Source organism: Triturus cristatus, chromosome 3_2 (assembly GCF_964204655.1).
Source record: "Triturus cristatus chromosome 3_2, aTriCri1.1, whole genome shotgun sequence".
Taxonomy (NCBI): domain Eukaryota; kingdom Metazoa; phylum Chordata; class Amphibia; order Caudata; family Salamandridae; genus Triturus; species Triturus cristatus.
Window position 1 is genome coordinate 905,173,139 of NC_140584.1, and position 23,093 is coordinate 905,196,231.

The window sequence follows — 23,093 nt, forward strand, 5'->3', positions numbered from 1 at the left end:
GCTCTCTTAAACGAGTTGGTGTGTGGCTGCCTGAACACAAGTACATTTTATGAAATCCTGCTTGCGATCTTGGGAGTGAGTGTCTAAGAAGTTTGAGTTATACAAGTACCTCAGTCACGCACATACATTCTGATGGGTGTAAAACTGCTCACATGTGGCTGATGTGTAAGTTAGTATTTTTATGTCTAACTGCTTAGCAGCAAAGGAACTGAATTACAAAAAGCCTTTACTTCTAAAGGGGCAGTGAGTTTAGTTTGCGGACTTACGGAGTGAAAACCCAGCCTTGGGTCCTATTCAGAAACATTTTACCTAATCTTGTGCAAAGCGTACCTCAAAGTTTTGTGGCTGTAGTTTGGTAGTGGCGCCTGAAGTTGGGTTTTTGGGTTCCACAGAATGTAAGGAAAGGCTTTTACTGGGTGCCCTTAGTTGTGACAGTCCTATAAAATTAAATGTGGTACATGTTCTTAGATCACTATTCTGCTTGTGCTTCTCGTGCACATTGCCTTTGAAATCTGATACTGGTTTTGTGTTCCTTGTTATTTAAATGCTCTAGAAAAGCCAAGCGTAGGCATATTCAGAGGGAAGAAAATGATTAATTCATTTAAGCATGTTGTCCGAGTCTGGAGTGTGAGTGGTAGCTTCTAACCTCCAATTTATTTTTATTTTTCGTTTTTTCCAGATTAACGCAGCTGTATGTTCTGATATTCGTCCCTGCACTTCCTGTAAGTTCCCTGTTGTACTAGTCACTTTTTTTGCATGAAAGTTGAACTTCTAAACATCTTGTCGCATGCGTTGTTATTTTTTGTGATACTTGATCAGAAAGGTACAGTTAGTCCAAGGTAAATTTTGCCTGACAATGACAGAACACTTGAACAGAAAATGCACAAAGAACGAATAAAAGTTTTTTTCAGTACAGTTGATATTTTGTTTTAGATTTAGCAAATACATCTAGAATTAGCAAACATTTTTGATAGAATGATGGCAAATGACGTCACAATGCCTACAAATAAATTTAGGTGAACTATGGATTATGTGCACTTGCTATTGGGTCCTAAAGTATGATAAATGTTGTACATTTTTTTACTTGTGTCTGTAAAGAATTTTAAATAGTATGCTGGCGGGAGATTTGAAAAATGCTCCCGCCAGGCGGGAGTGAACACACGTTTCTCTACCCATCCCAGTTCAGGCAGGGAAATTAGTGTCCCCAGGATGGGCTCCATGAAGTGCAGTAAATGAGCGACCCCGGGAGATGGGGTCCACCAGGCCTTTTTACGGTGTGGGGTGAGGCCGCGCCGCCCTTCTTGTATGTAATTACACAGCTGCGGGCGATGGGGTACCCGGGGCATTTCTAGACTCTGGGAGGGTGCCCGCATGGTTCTGTTGCAGGGATTTTGCTCATGCACAGAACTATGCGTAGGAAACCAGGACCTCGGTGTATTGTGGTGTACCAAAAACCCACCTCCGTGCCCAGAACCCCAATCCGATTAGCATCAGTGTCTCATTCGTTCTCCGTGCTACAGCGAAGCTACCAATGATTAGACAACCCAGAACAAGCGACTTAGTGAACACTCAGGAATAGTGGGAATCAAGAACACTTTCGGTTTAACACTTATACCAGTCCACAACATGAGTAATCAGAGACACGATATAGTTTAAAACGTTTATTTTAACTACGTGCTCTAAGTTGCAATATTTTCGCCAATACTAGTAAAAAGATGCATAAAAATAATACAATCAGCAATGTTACAATTTCATAAAACACAAAAGGAGAAATCATATTATAATGATAGTGGAACCAGGACTATAGCGCCGTGTATCACCCTCCCCAGGGTAGGAGCTAGTTTATATAATAGAAGATCTCTAGGTTTAAAAGGGTAACCCCATACCTCCAAGATCAGATGAAAGGAATCACATCCCAGGACAAGCACAGCTCTCTGTAGATGGAAAGGTTCTCTCCAAGTGCTCTCTACATGCATGCAATGCAATATTCAAAGCATCCGAGTTCCAGTTATTTGCAGCTGTGTTCGTGTTATGTCTAAGTGAGTGGGACTGATCAACATGAATGAACAGCATACATTGTTATTCTACCTTCAACACTCTGTGCAGACCGAGGTCGCAGTGTAAGCATGTACTTGTGAAAAACAGACCGTTCCCATGTGAAGAAAAGCAAGCAGTTTTATTTATGAGAACAGAAGCATGAAGTGTTGTTTGCAAAAGCGGCAAGATGGTGTTTAAGCATATAGTTCACTCATGCTAATATAGCAATATCTGCAGGCAAGATCGTATCCTCACTACAGTTCTTTCCCCTTTCTGGCCATTTTGGTTTTGGTGACGGTCTCCTCGGGCCTTTTTAGACTAGGGAAGGGCGGCCGCACAGTCCCTCCACTTTATTATAACGGTGGCCCCAGAGGACGGGTGCCTGGGACCTTATTAGGTTCAAAGACTCCCAAAAACATTTATTTCCATAATTCCCCTGTCCCCTGTCTCACCTTGTGGGTTTCATAAAACAAGCACAGGAGCCCGCACTTTTTTTGTTTAAAATTTTGTGGTAGATTTTAGAATCCTCAACAAATTAATTGAAGAAAAAAATGCTTTTGAGGCAAGCACTGGCAACTGATGAAGATGGCTGCCTGAAGCTACAGTTCCGTTGCGCCGGGAGAAGAGAGCAGAAAATCGGCAGTTTTTATTCAACGCAATCGTTGGAAAAAACGCCCATAAGTGTGGGGAATGCACTGGGCCGTCCTGGGTGGCATCATGTACTGGGCTGTGAGCTCCAACAGGATGGAGACTTCTGTCAGTGTCAGGAAGCCTGGCCTGAATCTGAGATGAGGCCAACCATTAGGCCCACCCTCTCCCAATCATAACTACCCCATGGAAGCTGGCTTTCAGAAATAAATTGTGACATGCAGTACCTACAAGTTAACACAGTCTGGCGGAAGAGAGCTTAGAAGACTAAAATTGATGGTAATACATATGCAAGTTGTTTCCCTCCCATCCTGCGTATATATAATTGGGAAAACAGTTTTATTTATATTTTACGCTCCGCTGGTCTTGGAAGTCAATATTTTGCTGTCTGGCTGTGATAAATGAAGCACATAAAATATTAAAATTTAATCCAGAAGAAAAAAGATGCTGTGCATTGGCAATTGAGCCTTTTCTTCTAGGAAGATGATAGAGTGATATAGATGATGTCTCCTCCTTGAATCTTGATATCTTCGCCATTTGACAGTTGATGCGGAAAGGGTGCACAGAGTGAATCAGTACCTTGGATAGCAGCTTTTCTCTGCAAGCAATCTCGAAGTGAGTGGCTCAGAAAAGATTCTACAGCAGCAGTCATGGTATTGACGGGACTTTCATATCTTTACCTATCCTGTGCCAGAGTTAGAATAATAACACAATTGAGGAAGAAACCTATAGCCTTAATCTATACATAAGCTAGAAGATACAGAAACTGCACCAAAGGTTTGAAAGAGTGCCCCCTTCCCCCCCCACCCAAAAAAAGAACAGTTGAGCAAGCAGCCGTGAGTGGGAGCAAATTACTTTAACCGGGCATTTCCTCGTGGAGAACAGCTGGTCCCCGACAGTGTGAGAATCTGACTTAAGTGCAACCTATTCTTAACAACTTGACTTTTTGACCAATTTAGCCCGGAACTGCTTCATGTCCGAGCCAGGGGTCTAATAGGCCTAGCCAACAGCAGTTGATACCTGAAAAAGCGCTTTGGCTTTAGGCGCATGTAACCAGATGCAGTCAGGAACGAGGATGTATTCAATATACTGAACTAGAGGCTAAGTACAAGTGGACATTATCAAAGAAACCTGCACTAAATCAACACCACCCCCCGACGAAGAGGAGGAGAAACACACTGCCTGCATTGGGATATTGTCCGTCGCCAAGGATCAACATGCAGGATGGCGTCTGGAAAATCAACGAGTCAGCAGCTATTTTGTGATAAACAAATACGATATCCCAAAACAAACGAGATAAACCTTGGTCCTCTTCGCAAGGACATTCGGAGTCAACACAATGGACCTGATTCTCAAGGAGGTAGCGTCGATGAGTCATTGGCTGGAGACAGTGGACGTGAAAATAAATGACCTCACCATTGAGACAAAGTCGATTGGTGCTTGAATATCTGGTTTCCATGACAAAAGTGTAGAAGCTAGATCACTGCTTGTCCTCTCTTGAATTGAGGGTTGAGCTCCAGCCAAACAGGGACATGGAAATCTGCGGTTTGCATAACAAAGTTGCAGTTGCAGTGGGCAAGACTCGCGGGTGGGGGGTTGCACGGGGAAGGGGAGGTTAATTTAATAAAATAAAAAAAAATAAAAAACGTACCTTTGCCTCCGGTCCGGCATCGCGTTTCCTGCTCTCTCTGCTCACAGGAAGCAGAAGCAGGCAACCTCCCTCTCCTCCCCTAAGCCAATCACAATGCTGCAATGGCAGTGTTGTGATTGGATAGGACGCTGTCCGTACAGGCGTCTATGGGGAGGCCGTTTTCTCCATGCAGGCTGCATGCAGCCTATATGGAGAAAACGGGAGAGTGCTCATAACTGATTTGGTCGGCCCTGGGGCCGACCAAACAGTCAGTGCCCATAACATTGGGCTAGCCACTCCTCCCCGACCAGCCCACCCCACACCAAACCCTTCTTCTGCTTTCTCGCAGTGCGAGAAGCAGAAACATAAAATGGTGTTTATACCAGTATTTTTCTGCTTCTCGCACTGCGAGAAAGCAGTGGGGCGATGCTCCTCCGCCCACGTGGAGGAACCTCACCTGCAAAGTTGTGGACCTTGAGGACCGATGTTGTACGGATAATGTACGCTTCTTCTGGATCTCTGAAAAAGCAGAAGGTGCCGATTTTAGAGGCTTTTTTCATGACCTTTTGCCAACCCCCTTAGGGGACTGAATTTTCACCTCCGCTTGAGTTTCAACGCACGCATAAAATAAGATAAACCTCATCTGGACCTATATTTGGCCTCTTCAAACCGGCACTCATGTGGATCACAATGGATGGAAAGTCAAGGAATTTTTTTGACCCAGGGAAATTGCAGGATTTTTAGATGAACTACACTTCACAATGTCCTCCTGATCTTTCTGCAGTGGTGTTGGACTCCCCTGGCCAGAGGAAGTTCGAAACACATGAAAGCAGGCCGCAACAACAGGACAAAATCCATCAAATGCAGCATGATCAAGAAAAAATATTAAAAGCGGTGATGGAACACACACAGGATAGGGGGCATGACAAGTCTTGAACACCACTAAAGCTGAGTTTGCCTGAGGTCTAATGGTTGATGTTTTGGATGCAAATACTGATGACTCACATTGTCCTGGGTCTGCAGACTGGCTATAGTAGGCTATATGTTTGTCACTGATGGGGTCACCTTTCTCATTGTAGTTCACTTCCTTCCCACCTTCCCTTCAGCAGCTTAACATGAAATTGTTTACACTCCTCATAGATTATAATATAAAAAACTGCGCACGCATTGATTTCTGATCCTTTGCCCTATTTACCCCTGAAATGCACGGCTTATACTGAGACACTATGTCCGGTCCTCTAATTAATTACCTTTTTACTCAGCCCATGGACATATGAGCAGGTATTACATCCTTTCTTGTCTGTCATTGGTCACCCATTACCTGATCTTTGCCGTCGTCAATGTCCTGAGCATTTTTTGGCACCTACCTTCCCATCATCCTAGTTTCCTCGATCACTGGACCCCGTGGACTTCTATGTGCAATGGCCCATCAGGTGTAGAACCACCAACCACAGTTGATGGGGCACGCAATTATACTGGTTGTACAATTGGTTTTTGGTTTAATAAATTATTGTGTTTATTTGTGCATTGTTCTTCCTCCCCATCTGTCCATTCATCTTTTCTGTTTTCGTTTGAACTTATTCTTACCTTCTTTGGTGCATTCTCTCTATCGCTTATTCCCTCCCCCGCCCCACTTCCTCTGCCCTTTGAGTAATCCGTAGACTGCCAGTGGGGCCCAACTAATGTCACTGCCCACTTACGACCCTTGGACCTTTTCTTTGGTTCTAGTGATCTCCATGTCAGTGCCCACATCATTACACATTCTTTCTTGGAACATCAATGGTCTCACGCACTACATTAAGTGTAAAAAGGTGCTCTCCTGTCACAAGTCCAAATGTGCCAACATAGCTCTTCTCCAGCGGATGCACCGCGGGTTCGAAGTGTGCCTTTCTTCAACTCACCTGAGTATTGCTAGAGATAGATATTGCCAACATCCTGATAGGTGGGAATCTGAACTTGGCCCGAGATGCGGTCTTAGACCGTACCGGTCCTAGGTGGGGAATCTGAACTTGGCCCGAGATGCGGTCTTAGACCGTACCGGTCCAATTAATATATCCAATAATGTGGCTAGAGTACTCCTACGAGATCTGATGGTCTTCGCGACATATGGCGTCTATTGCATCCAAGGGGCCAGGGATTCACATCTATCCCAGGTTTATGGCGCGCAATCACTATAGGAATTTTTCCTGATGGCCCACCCTTTACTTCCCACTCTTTGTGAGACTTCAATATTAAATGGCCCTCTTTCGGACCTCTCCACCATTGCCCTGGAATTTGATCTGGGTCTGTCATGGGCAATATGCAAGCCCTGGCATCTCAATTTATCTTGATACAACCACCAAGGGGCAAGACCTAGCCCAAAGCACATGTGTATACTTTCTGGCAGAATAATGATGGTTCAGTTGACTCTGCCCTGACATTGTGGGTGGCAGCAAAGGCAATCATCGGGGCAGCAGATGAGGTATACAGCCCTGTCCAACAGACAGGGGGAGGAGCGTCAGAAGGCTTTAGAGGCAGATGTTGCCTGCCTCAGCACGCTTACACGGCTCATCCTACCATCATTACCAGGTGCAGTCTTGAGAAGGGGCACATGGACCTCAATACAGTTCATACCTCCAAAGCCAAGTATGCGCTTCAGAGCTTGAAATGCCAGCATTAGGAACAGGTAGTGAAGGGAGGATGACTACTGGAAGCAAAGCAAGCTCAAGCAGAGTGATGCGGTAATGGCCATTCCTGCTATCATCGCTGATTCTGGGACGTTGGTCACCAAGCCACAGGAAATTGCAAATACATATCTATCCTAGTATAGGACCCTCTACTCCCCGGAAACTGCCCAGTGGACAGAGCAGATAAACACCTTTTTAGATGGTATTTGCTTACCGTGCCTCTCAGAAGACGGCAGAGAGCTGCTTCAGTGCTAGATCACTAAGCGAGCAACCCATGGGATCTACCCTATTACAAAGCCCCGGGAGAAGATGGTTTCCCTGCAGAGTTGTATAAATGGACCAAATCCAAGTTAGTGGATTTTCTACAAGAGGCCTTCGCTGAAGCTGACCGCTCTGGCTCCTTGGGTGTACTGTCCAACAAGGCACTGATTTCTGTCCTCCCCAAACCAAGAAAAGATCCTCACCTATGTGGCAGTTATTGTCCCATATCCCTGCTTAATGTAGACGTCAAGATACTGGTAAGCATTCTAGCAGCACGCCTTAAGGGAGTTCTGCCCTTTCTTAATCAGTATTGGCAAGAGGGGTTTGTTCCAGGCCGATCATCAAACAATCTTCTTCTAGCTCATACGGTCTGGCTAGCAGCGGACCTTCCGGACGAGGCCTTTGCATTGTTGTTGGATGCTGAGAAAGCCTTTGATAGGATAGAATGAGAATACCTATTTGCCATACTCCCAAAATTTGGTCTTAGTGAGAACCTTATCTCCAAAGTGAGATGGATCTAAGAATTGAAACATTGAGCACAGTAAGGAAGAACTGAAAGATACAGCCGAATCAGAATAATAACTTTTAATTTGTGGCAACGTAGAAGAAGCCTAATCAGCACTAGACAAACTGAATGAAACTATTGCAGAATTTAACACTATTGAGTTAAAAAAGAAGGCAGACAAAATACAAAAAAGACATCAGGAACTTCAGCAAGGAAAAGGCATATCCCTACCTTTACAAAGACTGCTACACACAGACACAACCCCACGAAGAAACACTAGCTGGGCAGGTACAAAGACCAGATACTGGTCCCTTTCTCTAACTCCTCTGGGGGCTCAGAGAGCTCAGATGACCCAGGAGAAGGCACTAGCAGTAGCTCGAGCAACCAAGAAGACATTAACCGTCTGAAGACCACCAGATCCGTCACCTCGTACAATATCTCCTGGTCTGAGAGGGTATCACTCAACAAACTGAGGATAGAGTAGTCTATTACAATCAAGCCTGCAGACAAGGGGGAACGGGAATGTGATACAGCATAGCGAAGACTATAACTCTCAAATCACCGGGCAACTCAGTAACCATAATCACAATATTATACTAAACTACCTTCCAACCCACTTTCCAACATTAGCTTAAAGATACTCCAGCCCACGACCCGTGGCCTCAATGAAGGATTTTTGGCACAACAAGAATTTTAATTTCTGAACAAAAAATCACCTAGAACACCAGTACTATACACCCGGCATGATCTCTGCTTGGGGACTGCAGGTCCCAGGATTCCCAGCTCTAGAAGGCACTTGCAGCACCAGCAAGGGGGTGGGGGGCAGACACCAGCACTAGATAGCTTGCCCCCTACATCCGCAGGGCAGGATGCCATGATCTCTGCTTGCAGACTCCAGGTCCCTGGATTCCCAGTGCCAGAAGACGCTTGCAGGCACAAGCAGGGGGCCGAAGACCAGCACTATTTAGCGAGGTTCCTACACATGCAGCACTGGATGCCATGATCTCTGCTTGGGGACTCTAGGTCCCAAGATTCCCAGCGCCAGGAGGCCCTTGCAGCACCTGTAGGGGGGCGGACACAAGCACTATACAGCTCTGCCCCTACACTTGCAGCACGGGATGCCGTGATCTCTGCTTGGGGACTGCAGGTTTACCAGTGTCAGGAGGCGCTTGCAGCACCAGTGCTCTATAGCGCGGCCCCTTCAGGAGCGGGCGTGCAGGTAAGTGCGGTGAGGCGGGAGCTAGAAAGACAAGGGAAAATTATTGTCGTCTTTTCAAACCCCGCCCCACCGCTCTTACCTGTATGAGCCTCTCTTGCCCCTACACCTGCAGTGCGGGATGTGCCCTCGATAAGCCCAGGCCAAAGGCAAGCCCGTTCTGTGCCCGCCAGCTACAGGCCACCCCTCTAGGTTCACTCCTTTTGAGGGCCCTGGCGATGACCCGCTCAACTGTCATCGTGAGTACCTGGGTTTGTGTTGCCTTTTACAGCAATGGGCAAAAGAAAGGCCCAGAATAATGCTACAAGACCAGGGCAGTCGGGAAATGTTCTAAAAGACAAGCTGCTGACAACTGCTCACTTAACGCATTTGATGAATTGATAGAGGAGGTGTAGAGGTCATACTTAAACAAAGGGAAGAAACAGTCTGAGGCCTCTTCCTCCAAACTAAAAATCACTAATTTCTTTACAGGCCACAAAAGAAGGGGAACTTGTGGCAAAGACAATCCTTCAGCAGACACTATTCTGTGCTCCGATAACTCTTCTAAATGAAAAGATCATTGCATTCCAAGGGCTTCGGCTGCTCAAATTTTTGTACCAAACATCCAGTCTCCGGTTGATCCAGTGCCCAGTATAACATACAAATTGTTATGCCCGCTTGCTAATATGGTAGAGTAGAACCCCTGGACAAGTGTCCCAAAGGCAGCATCAGAGGAACTGGGCTTAGTAATCGCACACCTAAAAAGTGAACTTGACTCTGTCAAATTGTTTGTTCAATCCTTAAATCAAAAAGTACTGGGGCTATCAGAATCAAACACATACTTAACCAACAAGCTAGCTGCTCACCTGGCCGAGTGTCGGGAGAAACAGACCAATTGCCCAACATGCCAAACAGACGCCCTGGGTGCAGATAATGGCACTAAAATAAACTCTGCAGCCTCTAGTTACCATCCCATGAGCACCATAAGCCATTCTGAAGGCATTCCTATGGCCCGAAGTGTTTGGCGAGAGACAGAGAGGGGAAGTGGTAGTACTTCAAAGCCAGACATGCAATTCAAGCATGCATATCCTCCGAGATCCCAGTGTAAAAAAAGAGCTAATTTTCCACTCACTTTCCCAAATAATACACCTATACCAAACCAGGACGAAAATATTTGTCTTCCTTACCTGACAAATCCAGCTTTTCCAGGAATCCGATAACATAGTCATGGACAGCTAGGGACTAAAACATCTCCATGACAAGGGTCCCTAAACTATTGACATGACAAAGGGAACTTTTCGGTCTGTGGATTATGTAGGGTAATGGCACTCCTGGGAAATATACAGTGGGCATATACTAGTGTGCAATTAGGATTATGGTGCATAAGGGGGGGGGGAGAGACACCCTCCTCCCCCTCAATGTGTGGATAACCACTGGTAAACTAAAACTTCCCTTGCACATGTCAACAGTGTATATTATATATCATTAACAGTAAAAAGAAATACTCTTGTTCCTCCGTTGAAACAGTCACTTAAGTTTAATTTTGAAATCCTTGGCCAACACGTGTCTCGCTGCGCTTGCTGGTTGTGCGCAGTGACTTCTTCAGGGCTAAGATACAAACAGTATAGAAGTTGGAAGTAGAAGATATCCATCACTAACATCAGGGAATCAGTCGAGTCACTGACCAATAAGGTGGATGCACTGGACTCGCTACAAGCGCAGGTGTTGTTCGCTGATCCACTCAGACCATCGTTTTTGCATGTTTGCCCAACAATACAAGTGCTTATAATATCAAATTGACTTTGAAAAGTTAGAATATCATTGACAGATTGTTGGCACTGGAAGCTCCCCCTTCCTGACTCAGATGTCCAAAAGCTGCTTCGGATCTTTCTAATAACTGCTCTGCTACTTTCGTTGGTATGTGTTCGGCCCAGAGCTCCAGCATGTTGGTACTCCGAAGCCTGTGAAGCGGAAAGGACAGATTGACGTCAACAAACACAATAAAGCCTCCCAATTTAGAGGGCTTCTTGCTTTCTCCACTTAAGGAAATCAATTGACTGACTAGCACAGTCTCAAAAACTCTTGACCCCATCCATATTGCTACTGGTAGCTTCCATACCCATCCCCCAGAACTGGGAGCTGAATGCACATCTGCAGTTTCACAGGACCCACATGACTTACCCCTAAGGATTTCATACACAGACTTGTGCAGTGTACTTTCATGGGACGTGACTTTTGCCATCTGCAGGTGTCTGATAGAGACATCTAGCTGCAGATTCTTTACCTTAGAATTATAGGCAGGTGGCAAATTTTTCTACAGCAGTACCTCTTCGCGTCCGTTTAGGGAATCTAGCGACTCTGTAATGATGTTGTCCACCTGATGTGAAGTCGTCAGAGTCCATATGAGCCCTTCCCTTATGCAGTGATGTCAGTTTCCTCCTTTCCACGCTTCCACGCAGAGCTATACCTCTGGCCATTTTTGGCCTACCTAATCATAGTCAGCAACACAGTGTGATATTTTTTTTTCTGGATATTTTCGAGGTCCAATGATCTACGATATCGACCCTGCACCCTCATCTTCTTTACATGAGGTGTCTGGGTGTGCACCCTGACTCCGAACAGTGCGGCTTGTGTGTTCAGCTTCAGTTGTTTACGTTGCAGGAGCACCACATGACGCTGTTGGCGTCGTGGTGGTCGAAGACCCCTCGTTAATTGTGATCCTCTTCTTCTGCAGATCACTCAAGGGCCATCTCCCTAACTCCTTCATCCTTGCGTTCGCCAGGTAAGTTACCCCATTGCCTTCTGCATCTTTCCCACGTACACGTGGTGTCCCTGACTCACCTCCTATTTGTCTGATTTCTGAGTCGCAGCGAGAATCTGGGCCTCCCCTTCCAGTATTTCCAGGCACTGGTTGGAGGGGCGGGGGGTGGTGCTTCTTGGTCGCTGGTAGGTCAGTGAGGCCTGTACTGACTCCAAACCGGCGGGTCCTCCCTCGGTGTCAGCGGGCCGTGATAGACCCCCATCTCGACTCTGGTGCACAGCCACAGTTCCCACCTGCAATGCCTGTGTTGGATCCGCTGGCGCTGACCTCTGCATCGCCAGCACCACTTGCCCCTTCTTTGTCTCATCTCTGTGACATTGAGGTACGCATTGTACTGGACGAAGAGACAGATGCTCTTCGGCTCCGACCTAACTGCGGGGATTTGATACTACTAGCATTGAACATTGAACTCAAGCCTAACATCGATCCCGCCTGAAGTAAGAGATGTTAATTGGCCTACTTGTTTATATTACATTCTCATCCTCCCCGCTCCCTGAGCGTGATTGCACGCTCAACGGCCATCCCGCATTGAACGACATCACCCTTGATCACCACGCATCCGATCCCTTCGGTTGAGTGCCTTTCACCACCCTCATACGGGCACCCGGCCGGGTACCCTGTGAGTGTTTTTTCTTTCACTACCCACATGGTGTCACTTTTTCCACACATTAGGCAGCGCGGCCCTGGATTCAGGTGTCCCATCATTCCATGGCCCTGAAGAGACCCTCTATCCGTAATAGGGTCGAAACGCCGTCAACTGTTAACAAAGGCGAATCAGCATTCAGCACTTTTAACCAAAAAGTGTTATGAACTGTACTGTTTTATTCATTATGATCACCTTCCTTGTTTGATAATTGAAACCTTGTATACATGTCACATATTATGTCACGTTTAGTCTAGGTTTAATCACTTTTTCACTGGGTCACCTTTAATGGCCATTATTTCTTTAACTGAACTAAAGATTGCATTTTGTGTTTTTACTGCTCGTTTGTTCTCTATCCTAAATAAAAAAAATACCATCATATGCTAACTCTCCAATGTGTATAGACAATTTTCTTTCTGACTCCATCTGTAACCCTACATACTGCCATTGTGTTTCTTTTTTATTATACAGTTGTTTATTATTTCACAGGAGCCATTGTTCAGTTCGCCTTGGCGGACATGCCTTTCGATGGCCAATATCTCTTTGGCTCTCAAGCTGACTCAGTTTTCCATAATTTCTGGGATAGTCAGAGTGGAGCAAAAGTTTTATATCAGATTTTCGTACCCTCTTCTTCTTCCCCCTGTACTTGGTCTGGTTGGGAATGGTCTCCTGTATTCCCTTCTGTGTGGACTGTTATAGGGCTGTGCCAGTTGGTTACTTCTTTTCACTTGTCCCTCTACGTGCCGCCCGTGTGGTGCCCTGTCCTGGCAGGTATTGTTTTTCTGCATTCTACCCGGTCGATGACAGGTTGTGGTCCCTGGTTGTTCTCTTAATTTCTGATCCTGTTCGTGTCTACGCCGTTGGCTGCAGTCATCTTTGCTTTCTTCCAAGGGGGTGCTTGGCATATTTTCATAGTATAGTGCTGATGCACTGTTGCCTTGTTCTCTGTCCGACAGGGTACTTAGTCTGTATTCCTTATAGGTATTCCTCAATGTGTTTCTGATGCAGTTGTACCCCTTATAGGGGACTCCACATGCCGTGCTTGGTGCACTGGTGTAAGTCGTCAGATGGTGTTCGAGGGTCCTTCTTGCCCCCCCCCCCCCCTTTTTTATGGAGTGTTTTTCTGCCCTGGCTCGGGGGTTCTTTTCTTCCTCTCTGTTGATGCCCTTCTTTCCTAGCAGATGCAAGAGAAGGGGCATGGTTCTTGGCTTATGGTTCTTTGTCTGGGACCTGAGTGGTGTTCCTTCTTTGTCTCTTTAGGCATTAGCGCTTCTTGTGCTAGTTCTCGCTATACACGGGCGAGACAGACCCCTGTTCGCCCCTTTTTCTTTCTTAGATTCCTTGTGGCCATCCCTTATCCTTATCTTGGCATGAGTGACCCTCAGCCTCCCTATCTCTTCTATGCCTCTGCATTGCCTGTTTTTCCTCTGCTTCTGCTTTAGAGCCGTTTCCTTAACACCTCCGAAGCCGACCCCAGTGTTTCGTTACTGGCATGGCTGTTTTTCAGGTGTGCCTTCTGCCATTTTTGGGGGAATATGGTGAATGTTCCTCTTCCGTTATTCTCTGATATTGGTTCTTTGCTCATCCACTTCGGGTTGTATCTTTGTGATCCCTTAGGGCTCTTTTCAGGGGATTTTCCTCCACAATTTGCGAGCTTGGTTGCAGTTTTCTGCCCCAGAGGACTCATCTCCCTTTTAATAATAGGCTACCGAGCATGTTCTTCATCAGGATCCTCACCCAAGTTGTTCCATGGCTTGTTGGCCATTTACGTGTTGTGCCGTGCGTACAGGGACTTTTGTTTACTTCTGGTCTTCTTGCTTCCTAGGCGATGGGCACTGCCTCGCTATCTGTTCCTTCTCTTCTTTACACTGGCCCTGGTATGTACCTCCACCCCATGCACCCTATTCCTTTAGATGGGGCCATGTGGCTGGTTTCCACTTTGCTGTTGTCTCGCCTTCGGCCCCTGACTACTGTTGTGCCGTTGTATGTACCCTTCTTTGGCACCTATTATTGTACAGTGTGAATTCTGTATATGTTTATGTTCATACATATCATATATACATATTCATACCTCTCTATTTATATGGGTTTTATACCTTCTTTTCTTGGGATTCTACACCTCATAGTCCCAGAGTGCTTCCTTTCTCTCGAAGTGTTTCCTCTGTCTAACCTAGTCTATGGCCATGATTGTTGCTATTGCTCGCAATGCTTCATCAGCTAATGGTTGGAGCCCCTCTGCCTTGCCTACTTCAATGGCTGGGAGCTTGGCCCAGTAGTTTAGCCTTAAGCCTCACTCTCATGGACCGGTTGCCCCTCCGATCGGTGTTGTGCTATGTTTATATGGAGTGTTCTTCCCACTTGTCTTGTTCTTCTGCCATGCATTTCCCCCCATGTATTTGACATGGCTGCGGATTTGGTTCAGTATGGTGTTCTCCCCGGGTTTTCTGGTGGGATGTCTTCTTCCACCCCTCCCTTGCTGCAAGTGGTCTCTGTTTCTTATGCAGACCTGATAGCCTAGTGGGGAGTATTTCTTAAAATCAGTTCGCAGACCCTCCTCTAGGATGGTATTGTTTGGGTATTTTTTCTTCGTTAAGGAATCTGCGCCTAGACGTTTCTATCAAATAAATAAGTTACTTACCTTTGGTGGAGCCTTATCTGTTGGGGACTATATCTAGCCGCAGTCCTTACCAACCAACTCATCCTCCCCGCCCGGCGAACTGATTCTCCTTTTTCATCCAGATCCTTTCAATGCACCTTTGTGCTTTTCGTTGCTTACAAAAAAAATATATTCATCTATATAAATCTAAGACACATCAAACTACCAGTAATACTTAATGTACGCATCTTTCAAAAAGAGGATTCTTTTTGGGCACACTGTTTCCTTGCAGTTTCTATTCATGGCTCCACGTTTCAGCATGGAAAGTAGTTGTGTGAAAAAATTGACTTCAGCGTGTCAGGGGAGGGATTATATGGACTCTGATGATTCCTCACATCCGGTATTCTCGGTCCAGTCTGGGGATAATTCTAAGATAAGGAATCTGCGAGGGAATATTTCGAGGGCCTGATTACGACATTGGCGGCGTGGCAGCCGGCCACCAAGCGAGCCCCCTATTACAACTCTGCCAAGGCCGTATCGAGACCACCCGCCAGATTAGGAGTTTTCTCCTGGTCTGGCAGAGGGTGATTTGCTGGTCTCTGGTGCTGAGCCTTAGAAAGGAACCGCAGTTGGAATGCCTAAGCAAGTTCCTGCACAGCATGGACTGTTCAGTCCATCCCGTGCAAGAACTGTGGAAGCATGCATACAGGGGGGCACACCATGTTGAGAAGTTTAATTCATTAATGCATTTAAAAAGTGCATCAACCTGTTACGATTTTTGCTATGTGTCACGGCTTTCAAAGCTTGGTTTAGAGATGATGTGTGTCATTATTGTGCACTTATTTGTCACTGAGTTTCTATGCTACTCCTCCTATCTTAGGTCCACCTTCTGTCCTACTCCTCCTAACCCTCATTGCAACCTAGGCAGACACCAGTTGCTGTGCTCTAATGCAAACAAATTCTCCCCTTCTTGTTCTCTCTTCGGTCTCCTCTTCTCTTTCTCTTCACCTCATCTCTCTGCCTTCTCCTTCTTTTCCTCTTCATGCTGCTTTCCTCAACTTTGTTCTCTTTCAGTCTTTCTGTATCCTCGCTTGACCCATGTCCTGAACTACTGGTTATTCTTGGAACAAAATAGTCGATTGCATTGAGACAGCTGTGTAACAGTTTCATAAAGCATTGTGATCATTTGAAGTACTTTTAGGACAACTTCCTGTTTTCTCCTTCGTCTTTTTTTTGGGGGGGGGGGGGGGGGGGGGTAGGATGTGGTCCGTCGGCTAGACTGCCGACTTTGGTGCTGGAAACCAGGGTTCGAGCCTCGGGGTCGCGTCCACATCCTGTGATTCTGGGCAAATCACTTAATCTCCCCGTGCCTTAATGTGTAACGTAACCGGTGCCTCATGTAAAGCGCTCCAATGCCTTCGGGTTGAGTTTGCGCTATATAAAATCTGCAAAACAAAAAAAACATAAACTAGAACGGGATTTGGTGGTAGATTTCCACAGTGCCTTGCGTGCACCGATCGTAAACATGCGGTAAAAATGCTGCGCTACATGGTTTGGTCTGAAGTCCTTAAATCTTTAGAGAAATTACCCTGTGCCGCACCCTCCCTAACTGCTTGTTAATTTTAATCCTTTGGGGCCCCTCGCCATCACTTTTAATGAGCATTTTCCTGTCTCAGCTCAATGCCTGATTCATGGACACTGCGCGCCATCTTCCACACAAGCTTGCTTCTGTAGCCCCCTCTTTCCCCATCCGCCTAACCTATACTGCTCCCCTCTTCCTCCATGCTTCTCGTCCCTCCCATGCTGCTCTCTTCTCCTTCCAGGCCTCTCATTCCTTCTCTGCTGCTCTCCTCTCCCTCCAGGCTTCTCGTCCCTCCCCCTGTCCCTCCAGGCTTCTTGTCCCTCCCTCGTTGCCCCCCGCCTCTCCCTCCAGGCTTCTCGTCCCTCCCATGCTGCTCTCTTCTCCCTAGAGGCCTCTAGTCCCTCCTCTGCTGCTCTCTTCTCCCCCCAGGCCTCTCGTCCTTTCCCTCTCCCTCCAGGCTTCTTGTCCCTCCCTCGTTGTTCTGCTATCCATCCAGGCTTCTCGTCCCTCCCTTGTTGCTCCCCTCTCCCTCCAGGCTTCTCATACCCCGCCCTCTCACTCCAGGCTTCTTATCCCTCCCTCCCTCGTTGCTCCCCTCTCCCTCCAGGCTTCTCGTCTCACCCCTCTTCCTCCAGGATTCTCGTCCCCTCCTCTCTGCTGGGTAATCCGATGTATACACAAAAGCCCAGAGGGAAGACGCGGCATGCATGAGACCGGACCCAGAGAGTGTAGTAATCAAGTCCACACTGGTAGGTATGATTCAGATGATTTATTCAGGTTAGTTACAGGATCAGTAGTACAGCCAGTGTAGAGACAGAGTTAAGCCAGTGAAGAGCCAGTAAAGAGCCCTTAAAGAGCCCCACTAGGAGCAGCCAGCCAGGCGCTCAGCCCATCTCCAACTGTGTGTTTCACAGATCAACATTCCACATGACATCATCACCCAGTGTTCCACTGATGGAGAAGTAAATAGGAAGAAACACACTGTACCAAGATATAACATACCCTCCTTCCTTCCAAACGAATAACCAAACAAAGAAATAAAGAATCAGATAAAGAGCTCAGAAGAACCAAACTAAATAGAAGGATACAAGGGCGAACAGAGCGAAGGTAGAAAAAGAGAAAACAAGCAAAGTTCTTAAGGAAACAGAAAACAAGCAAAGGTCTTAAAGAAAAATAATAACCTAACTTGTTTCCCATCCTCCTTTCTACAAATGAGAAAAAAAAACGTCATTGAGTACTCCCTCTGCACTCCAACTGGCCAGGTGGGCGTGCGAGAGAGCAATCACATCAGTAAGAACAAGATGACAGAGAAGACGAAAAATGCGTAAGATTAATCATGCTTCCCTGTGATATAATTAAAGATAACAAAACATTTTTAAACAGCACTGGGTAAAACAACAGAGAAAGATCTTAGCACCCAGTGAACATCAAGTTAAAACGCCATGCGACTTACAGTAACGTGATGCGCAGGGCGGCTTACACACAAGAGAAAAAAAAACCCATGAAGCGCAGGGCGACTTATACATACATAACATGAAGTGCAGGGCGGCTTATACTACCATGAAGCGCAGGGCGACTTATACACAACAATAACGTGAGGCACAGGGCGGCTTACACACAAAACGCAAAACGCATGGCGACTTATAGATACACCAAACGTGAGGCGCAGGGCGACTTATACACTGAAGAACAAACGAAGCGCAGGGCGACTTATACATACATAAAACGTGAGGCGCAGGGCGGCTTATACACAGAAGAACAAATGCAGCGCAGGGCGACTTCTACATAACAAAAGACATGAGACGCTGGGCGGATTACACATAGTCCATACATGAGACGCAGGGCGACTTACACACAGGACAAAAATAACATGCACAGGATAGTGGGGAAAAACCCCCCACAACACACCTCCGGAGAGGTCAAGAAACTGTGCCAGAAACACGGGACACACGTCCGTGCGACGCACCTCGACTAGAGGTCAACTAATGTGCACACAAAAGTGGGACAAACCCCAAAACACACCTCACGGAGAGGTACATAGATTGTGCACGATTGTGCACTGTGTGGTAATTTAAAAACCTACTGGCACACCAAATTTGCACTGTAAGATATGGGCGAAGAACCCATAAAACACATCCTAGACACCCTATGAAAGGTAAAATGTCAACGTAACATGTAGACCATTGTGCACTGTAGCTAATGAGCGAAAAACTCATAAAACACACCCTAAGTAGTGTAAACAAACAAGAACCGACCACCTTGTGAACAGGCTTGTTGACATGCACATGTAGCGATGTGAAAATACTTTACATTGCTAAACGTCTAACGACTGTGCAACAAAGTACATTAACGGTACGATGTCAAAATGCGTTAGAAATACGCCAAACAACAAAGCCAAAGGTGTGCCTGTCGCCGTGATCCAAAAGGCAGGCATTAAAAGAAGGTAAACAGTACATGGTGATAATAAAATCAACATCTCCAGGAGACTTCCCATCTTAAATTACTTTGGAGGAGATACAGTACCCGCTGAAAACAGAAGAACACCAATAGTTGCCAGAAACAAAGTGCTTGTCAGCAGACACCATGCCGGTTGCAAAGTCCCAATTGTTATTACCAAAAGTACCTTGAATTGAAACGTGTATTTCACAGCTCGAAGATCTGCAGTGTTGCTGGATGGCCACCAGATGGCAATAATGTATTGCTGCTGTATTTTCCACCACAATTTTCCACAGGTTCCGAGCCCAAAACGACCCTCCAAATGCACCGTAAAACAAAGTCCCGGAAAGCGACAGCATTGTTTAAAGAAATGCGAAGAGTCACTACGATCTAGTGAAAGATCACTTTAAAGCAGGAACAACGTGACTCTATGGAACGGTGATGCAGCCAAGCCCAAGATGGCGGCACAGAAAGTGGCGCTGAGCCGGGTGGATCACAGCATGTGCGTGCATGCAGGGAAAATCAAGCAGCATGTCGCAGGGAAGACGGAGGACGTCACAAGCAGTATGGAAAAGGTGGAGGTAAGCGCGCGCTCTGCTCCAGGCGCACGAGACATACTTTGAAACACAACACAGCAGTTGGTAAAATCGAGGTACTATATGTCTCCAAGAAAGGCCTCACCTCCCAACAGTGGAATAAACGCAAGCTGCAGTACCTGTACACACAGATTGAACAGATCCATGTACAGCTCGGATCTCGTGTGGCACAATGAGGACTCTGACAGTCATCACTTTACCCTTTGAAATTAAACTGGTGTGCGCCGGACTCAAATTCAGGCAGACTAATTACTTAAATCGTCCAGGCAGTTTGACATTGTAGAAATTGAGCTTCAGTGTGTAAATATTAAACTTGACCCAAACGAAATTGAATGTGTGAGACTGAATCCCACTCCACACAGGAAACACAAATTCAGGCAGTCCATTCAGGCAGTCCAATTACCTAGCTGTTAAAACACTGTAGAGACAGCATGTATAGACTTGAGCTGCAATTGAACAGATTTTTTTTGTAACATGTTTTTATTGGCATTTTCAGGTTTATTGTAATATAGATCAGATAAATCATTCAATCCATGAGATTGCTTATTACAGTATCCAATATCCCCCATGATTAATCATGTGTACAATGGTTGCTGGATACACACGTTGTAAACCCTATGGGTCCTGGTAGTGAATATGCCACGTGAACTGGGGTAAAATACAGGAAGAACTAGGGGTTGGATATGGAAAATCGCGTCCGGGCTCTCTTATCTGCCAGTGGGTTAAGCGTGTGTGTGTGTGTACCGTGTCAATATCTTACAGATGAGCTGACGTTTACACCAGGCCGGCAGAAGTGCCGACACACGTCACGAGGTTGCTCGCGACGCAATCGGGCCCCCAGAGTAGGGAGGGTTTAGTCGATCACTGACGAAGGCTGTGTTGGTAAGGCTGTTCGTGTAGGTGTGCCCCCGTGTGAGTCCTCGCCAGGGGTCAATTGCTTAAAGCGATTCAATAACATGGCCCAGTCCATTGAAATGGGATGTTTGCGGGTGCCCTTTACCTCCTCCTCCCGTAATGTGTCCTCCTCTGCCGCTGCCCATTTGTGTGTCGCTCCCACCCAAGCTGCTAGCTGGGGACCAGTGGGAGTACGCCAGTGCATAGCAATACTGTGTTTAGCTAACACCGCTAGGGAATAAAAACGGGTCTGCACTTTGTGTTGTTTATGTGTTCGAGCGATACCTAGTGCGCTGGCCTCCCATGTGTTCAAAGACTTGATCCCTGTGAGGTCCTGTAGGGCAGTATAAATGTGCTGCCAAAAAGAACTGATTGTGGGGCAGCTCCAGAACATGTGTTGGAAATCTGCGTCCTGTGATTGGCATCTGGGGCAGAGGAACTCATCGTCCGGGTAGAAGCGCTGGAGATGTGCTGGTGTCAGGTAAGCTCTATGGAGGATATAAAATTGTATATTCTTGAAGCGTGCATTTCTGGACACCTTCTTAGGATATTCTAGGGCTCTTTCCCATTCCTTCTCGTGCAATGAACGTCCGAGTTCCTCCTCCCAGATGGCACGTAGGGACACCAGTGGTTTATTGGTGAGCTCTCGTATGGCTTTGTAGAGCCATGTGGTTAGGTGTCTACCCACTTCCATATGTAGAATCGTGTGGATGACTGGATGTGTGGGTGGCTCCCCCCTCGAGAGGTCATGGTGCGGTCGATAACTATCTAACAGTTGGCGGTGAAGCAGGAATTGGCCCGGGGGGAGATCGTAGTCTGCCATGAGGTTTTGGAATGGCCTAAGCTGTCCGTCTTCAAAGAGGGACTCCATCTCGGTGATACTGCAAGACGTCCATGTGGTGAGCATGTTATTTGTGTACTGATGTTCGCGTTTGGGCCACCCGATTAATGGGAATAGAGGGGAATACAAGGGTATCTCTGATGACATGCGATGTATTCGTTGCATGCACCTCCGTGCCACTACGACCTGCAGGGGATAGTTACGCTTCGGTTTGGTGCCCGGAAGCAATAACCGACGGACTTCCGCAAGGGATACCCGTCCCGTCAAGGTGTGCGTCTCCAGCGTATACCGGTCCGCCGTCCAGTGGGAGAGCCACTGTAGTTGTGCCGCCAAAAAGTAGGTCTCGAAGGATGGAGCACCCAGGCCACCCTGCGTGGTGGGTAATTGCAGTTTTTTCAGTGCTATTCTGTGTCTAGCAGAACCCCAGATCAACGCACTGAGAATTGAGTCCAGATCCTGAAAGAAGGTTCTAGGCGGAATCACTGGGAGGTTGGTGAAATAGTATAATGATCGTGGGACTATTATCATTTTGGCTAATGCTATCCGGCCTATCGGGGCCAGTGGGAGGCTTTTCCAAAATCCGACTGCGGCTCTAATGCCTGCCAGCGCCCTACAATGATTACCCTAAAAAATATCAGTGGAGGAATGATAAAGGCGGATCCCGAGGTACCGGGGCGCTTCCGTGCTCCAAGGCACTCTCCGGTCACCCAACCGGACCTCCCGAGGGGGCAGATTCGGGTGTAGCGGGTATATGGTGGACTTATCCCAATTCACCTGTAATCCAGAGGCTGCTGCGAATTCAGTGAGTGTCACCCAAAGGGAGGTCAGATCTTCCTCGATGTCTCGCACGTATATTAACAGATCGTCCGCGTACATGGAAACGCTATGTGTTGTGTCCGCTATGGGAATGCCCCAGCACTCTCCCTCCCGGCGCAGCCGTACGGCCAGGGGCTCGACAGCTAGGGCAAATAGTAAGGGGGACAGCGGGCAGCCCTGTCTAGTGCCCCTCCGGACCGCGAATTCTGCCGATATGTACCGGCCCAGGCGAACCCGTGAGGTGAGATTCGTGTATAAGAGTTGTGTGTACGCGAGGAGAGTGGGGCCAAAGCCCGCCCGCGGTAGAACTGCGAAAAGATACTGCCACGTGAGGGTATCGAATGCTTTCTCGAGGTCCAGGATGAGACAGGCAGACCGGGGGTATGTCCCTTGTACTTGGTCTTGAACGTGAAATATGCTACGTATGTTCTGGGAGGTGCGTCTACCTGGAATAAATCCGCATTGGTCCTGATAAACCAGGTGGCATATAACTTGTGTGTATCTGTCCGCCAGAGCTGCAACTGAACAGATGCTGTAGGAACAGCATACAGACCTTTAGAGATACTGTGGAGACTTGAGCTGCGTAAGAAACTGGAACTGGCGCTATAACGTTGAGGGCGACCGGTGGGAGGTCACTGGTGGGGCTGATGTGTTGCCAGTAGATAAGTAAGTGCAGCTGTAGACAGAGGAGTTGCTTTATCTTCAGAGTAGGTACTCTTAATGTCCTCAGAGGTAGCAGAAGCAGGTTCTTAGTTTCAATTTGTCGCCAAAAATATGTAGTAATCAAGTCCACACTGGTAGGTATGATTCAGATGATTTATTCAGGTTAGTTACAGGATCAGTAGTACAGCCAGTGTAGAGACAGAGTTAAGCCAGTGAAGAGCCAGTAAAGAGCCCTTAAAGAGCCCCACCAGGAGCAGCCAGCC

General features: G+C 46.9%; 1 protein-coding gene across 2 annotated transcripts in view; it reads left to right on the forward strand.

Annotated features, from left to right (window-relative positions):
• The window catches only part of LOC146858426 (multidrug and toxin extrusion protein 2-like), a 722,400-nt gene that overhangs the window by 290,962 nt on the left and 408,345 nt on the right, over nt 1-23,093 (forward strand). For both annotated transcript variants that reach the window (XM_085649347.1, XM_085649348.1), the window contains one exon: nt 680-722. In XM_085649347.1, coding sequence (XP_085505473.1) covers nt 680-722 — 43 coding nt within the window. The remainder of the gene's footprint in view (nt 1-679; nt 723-23,093) is intronic.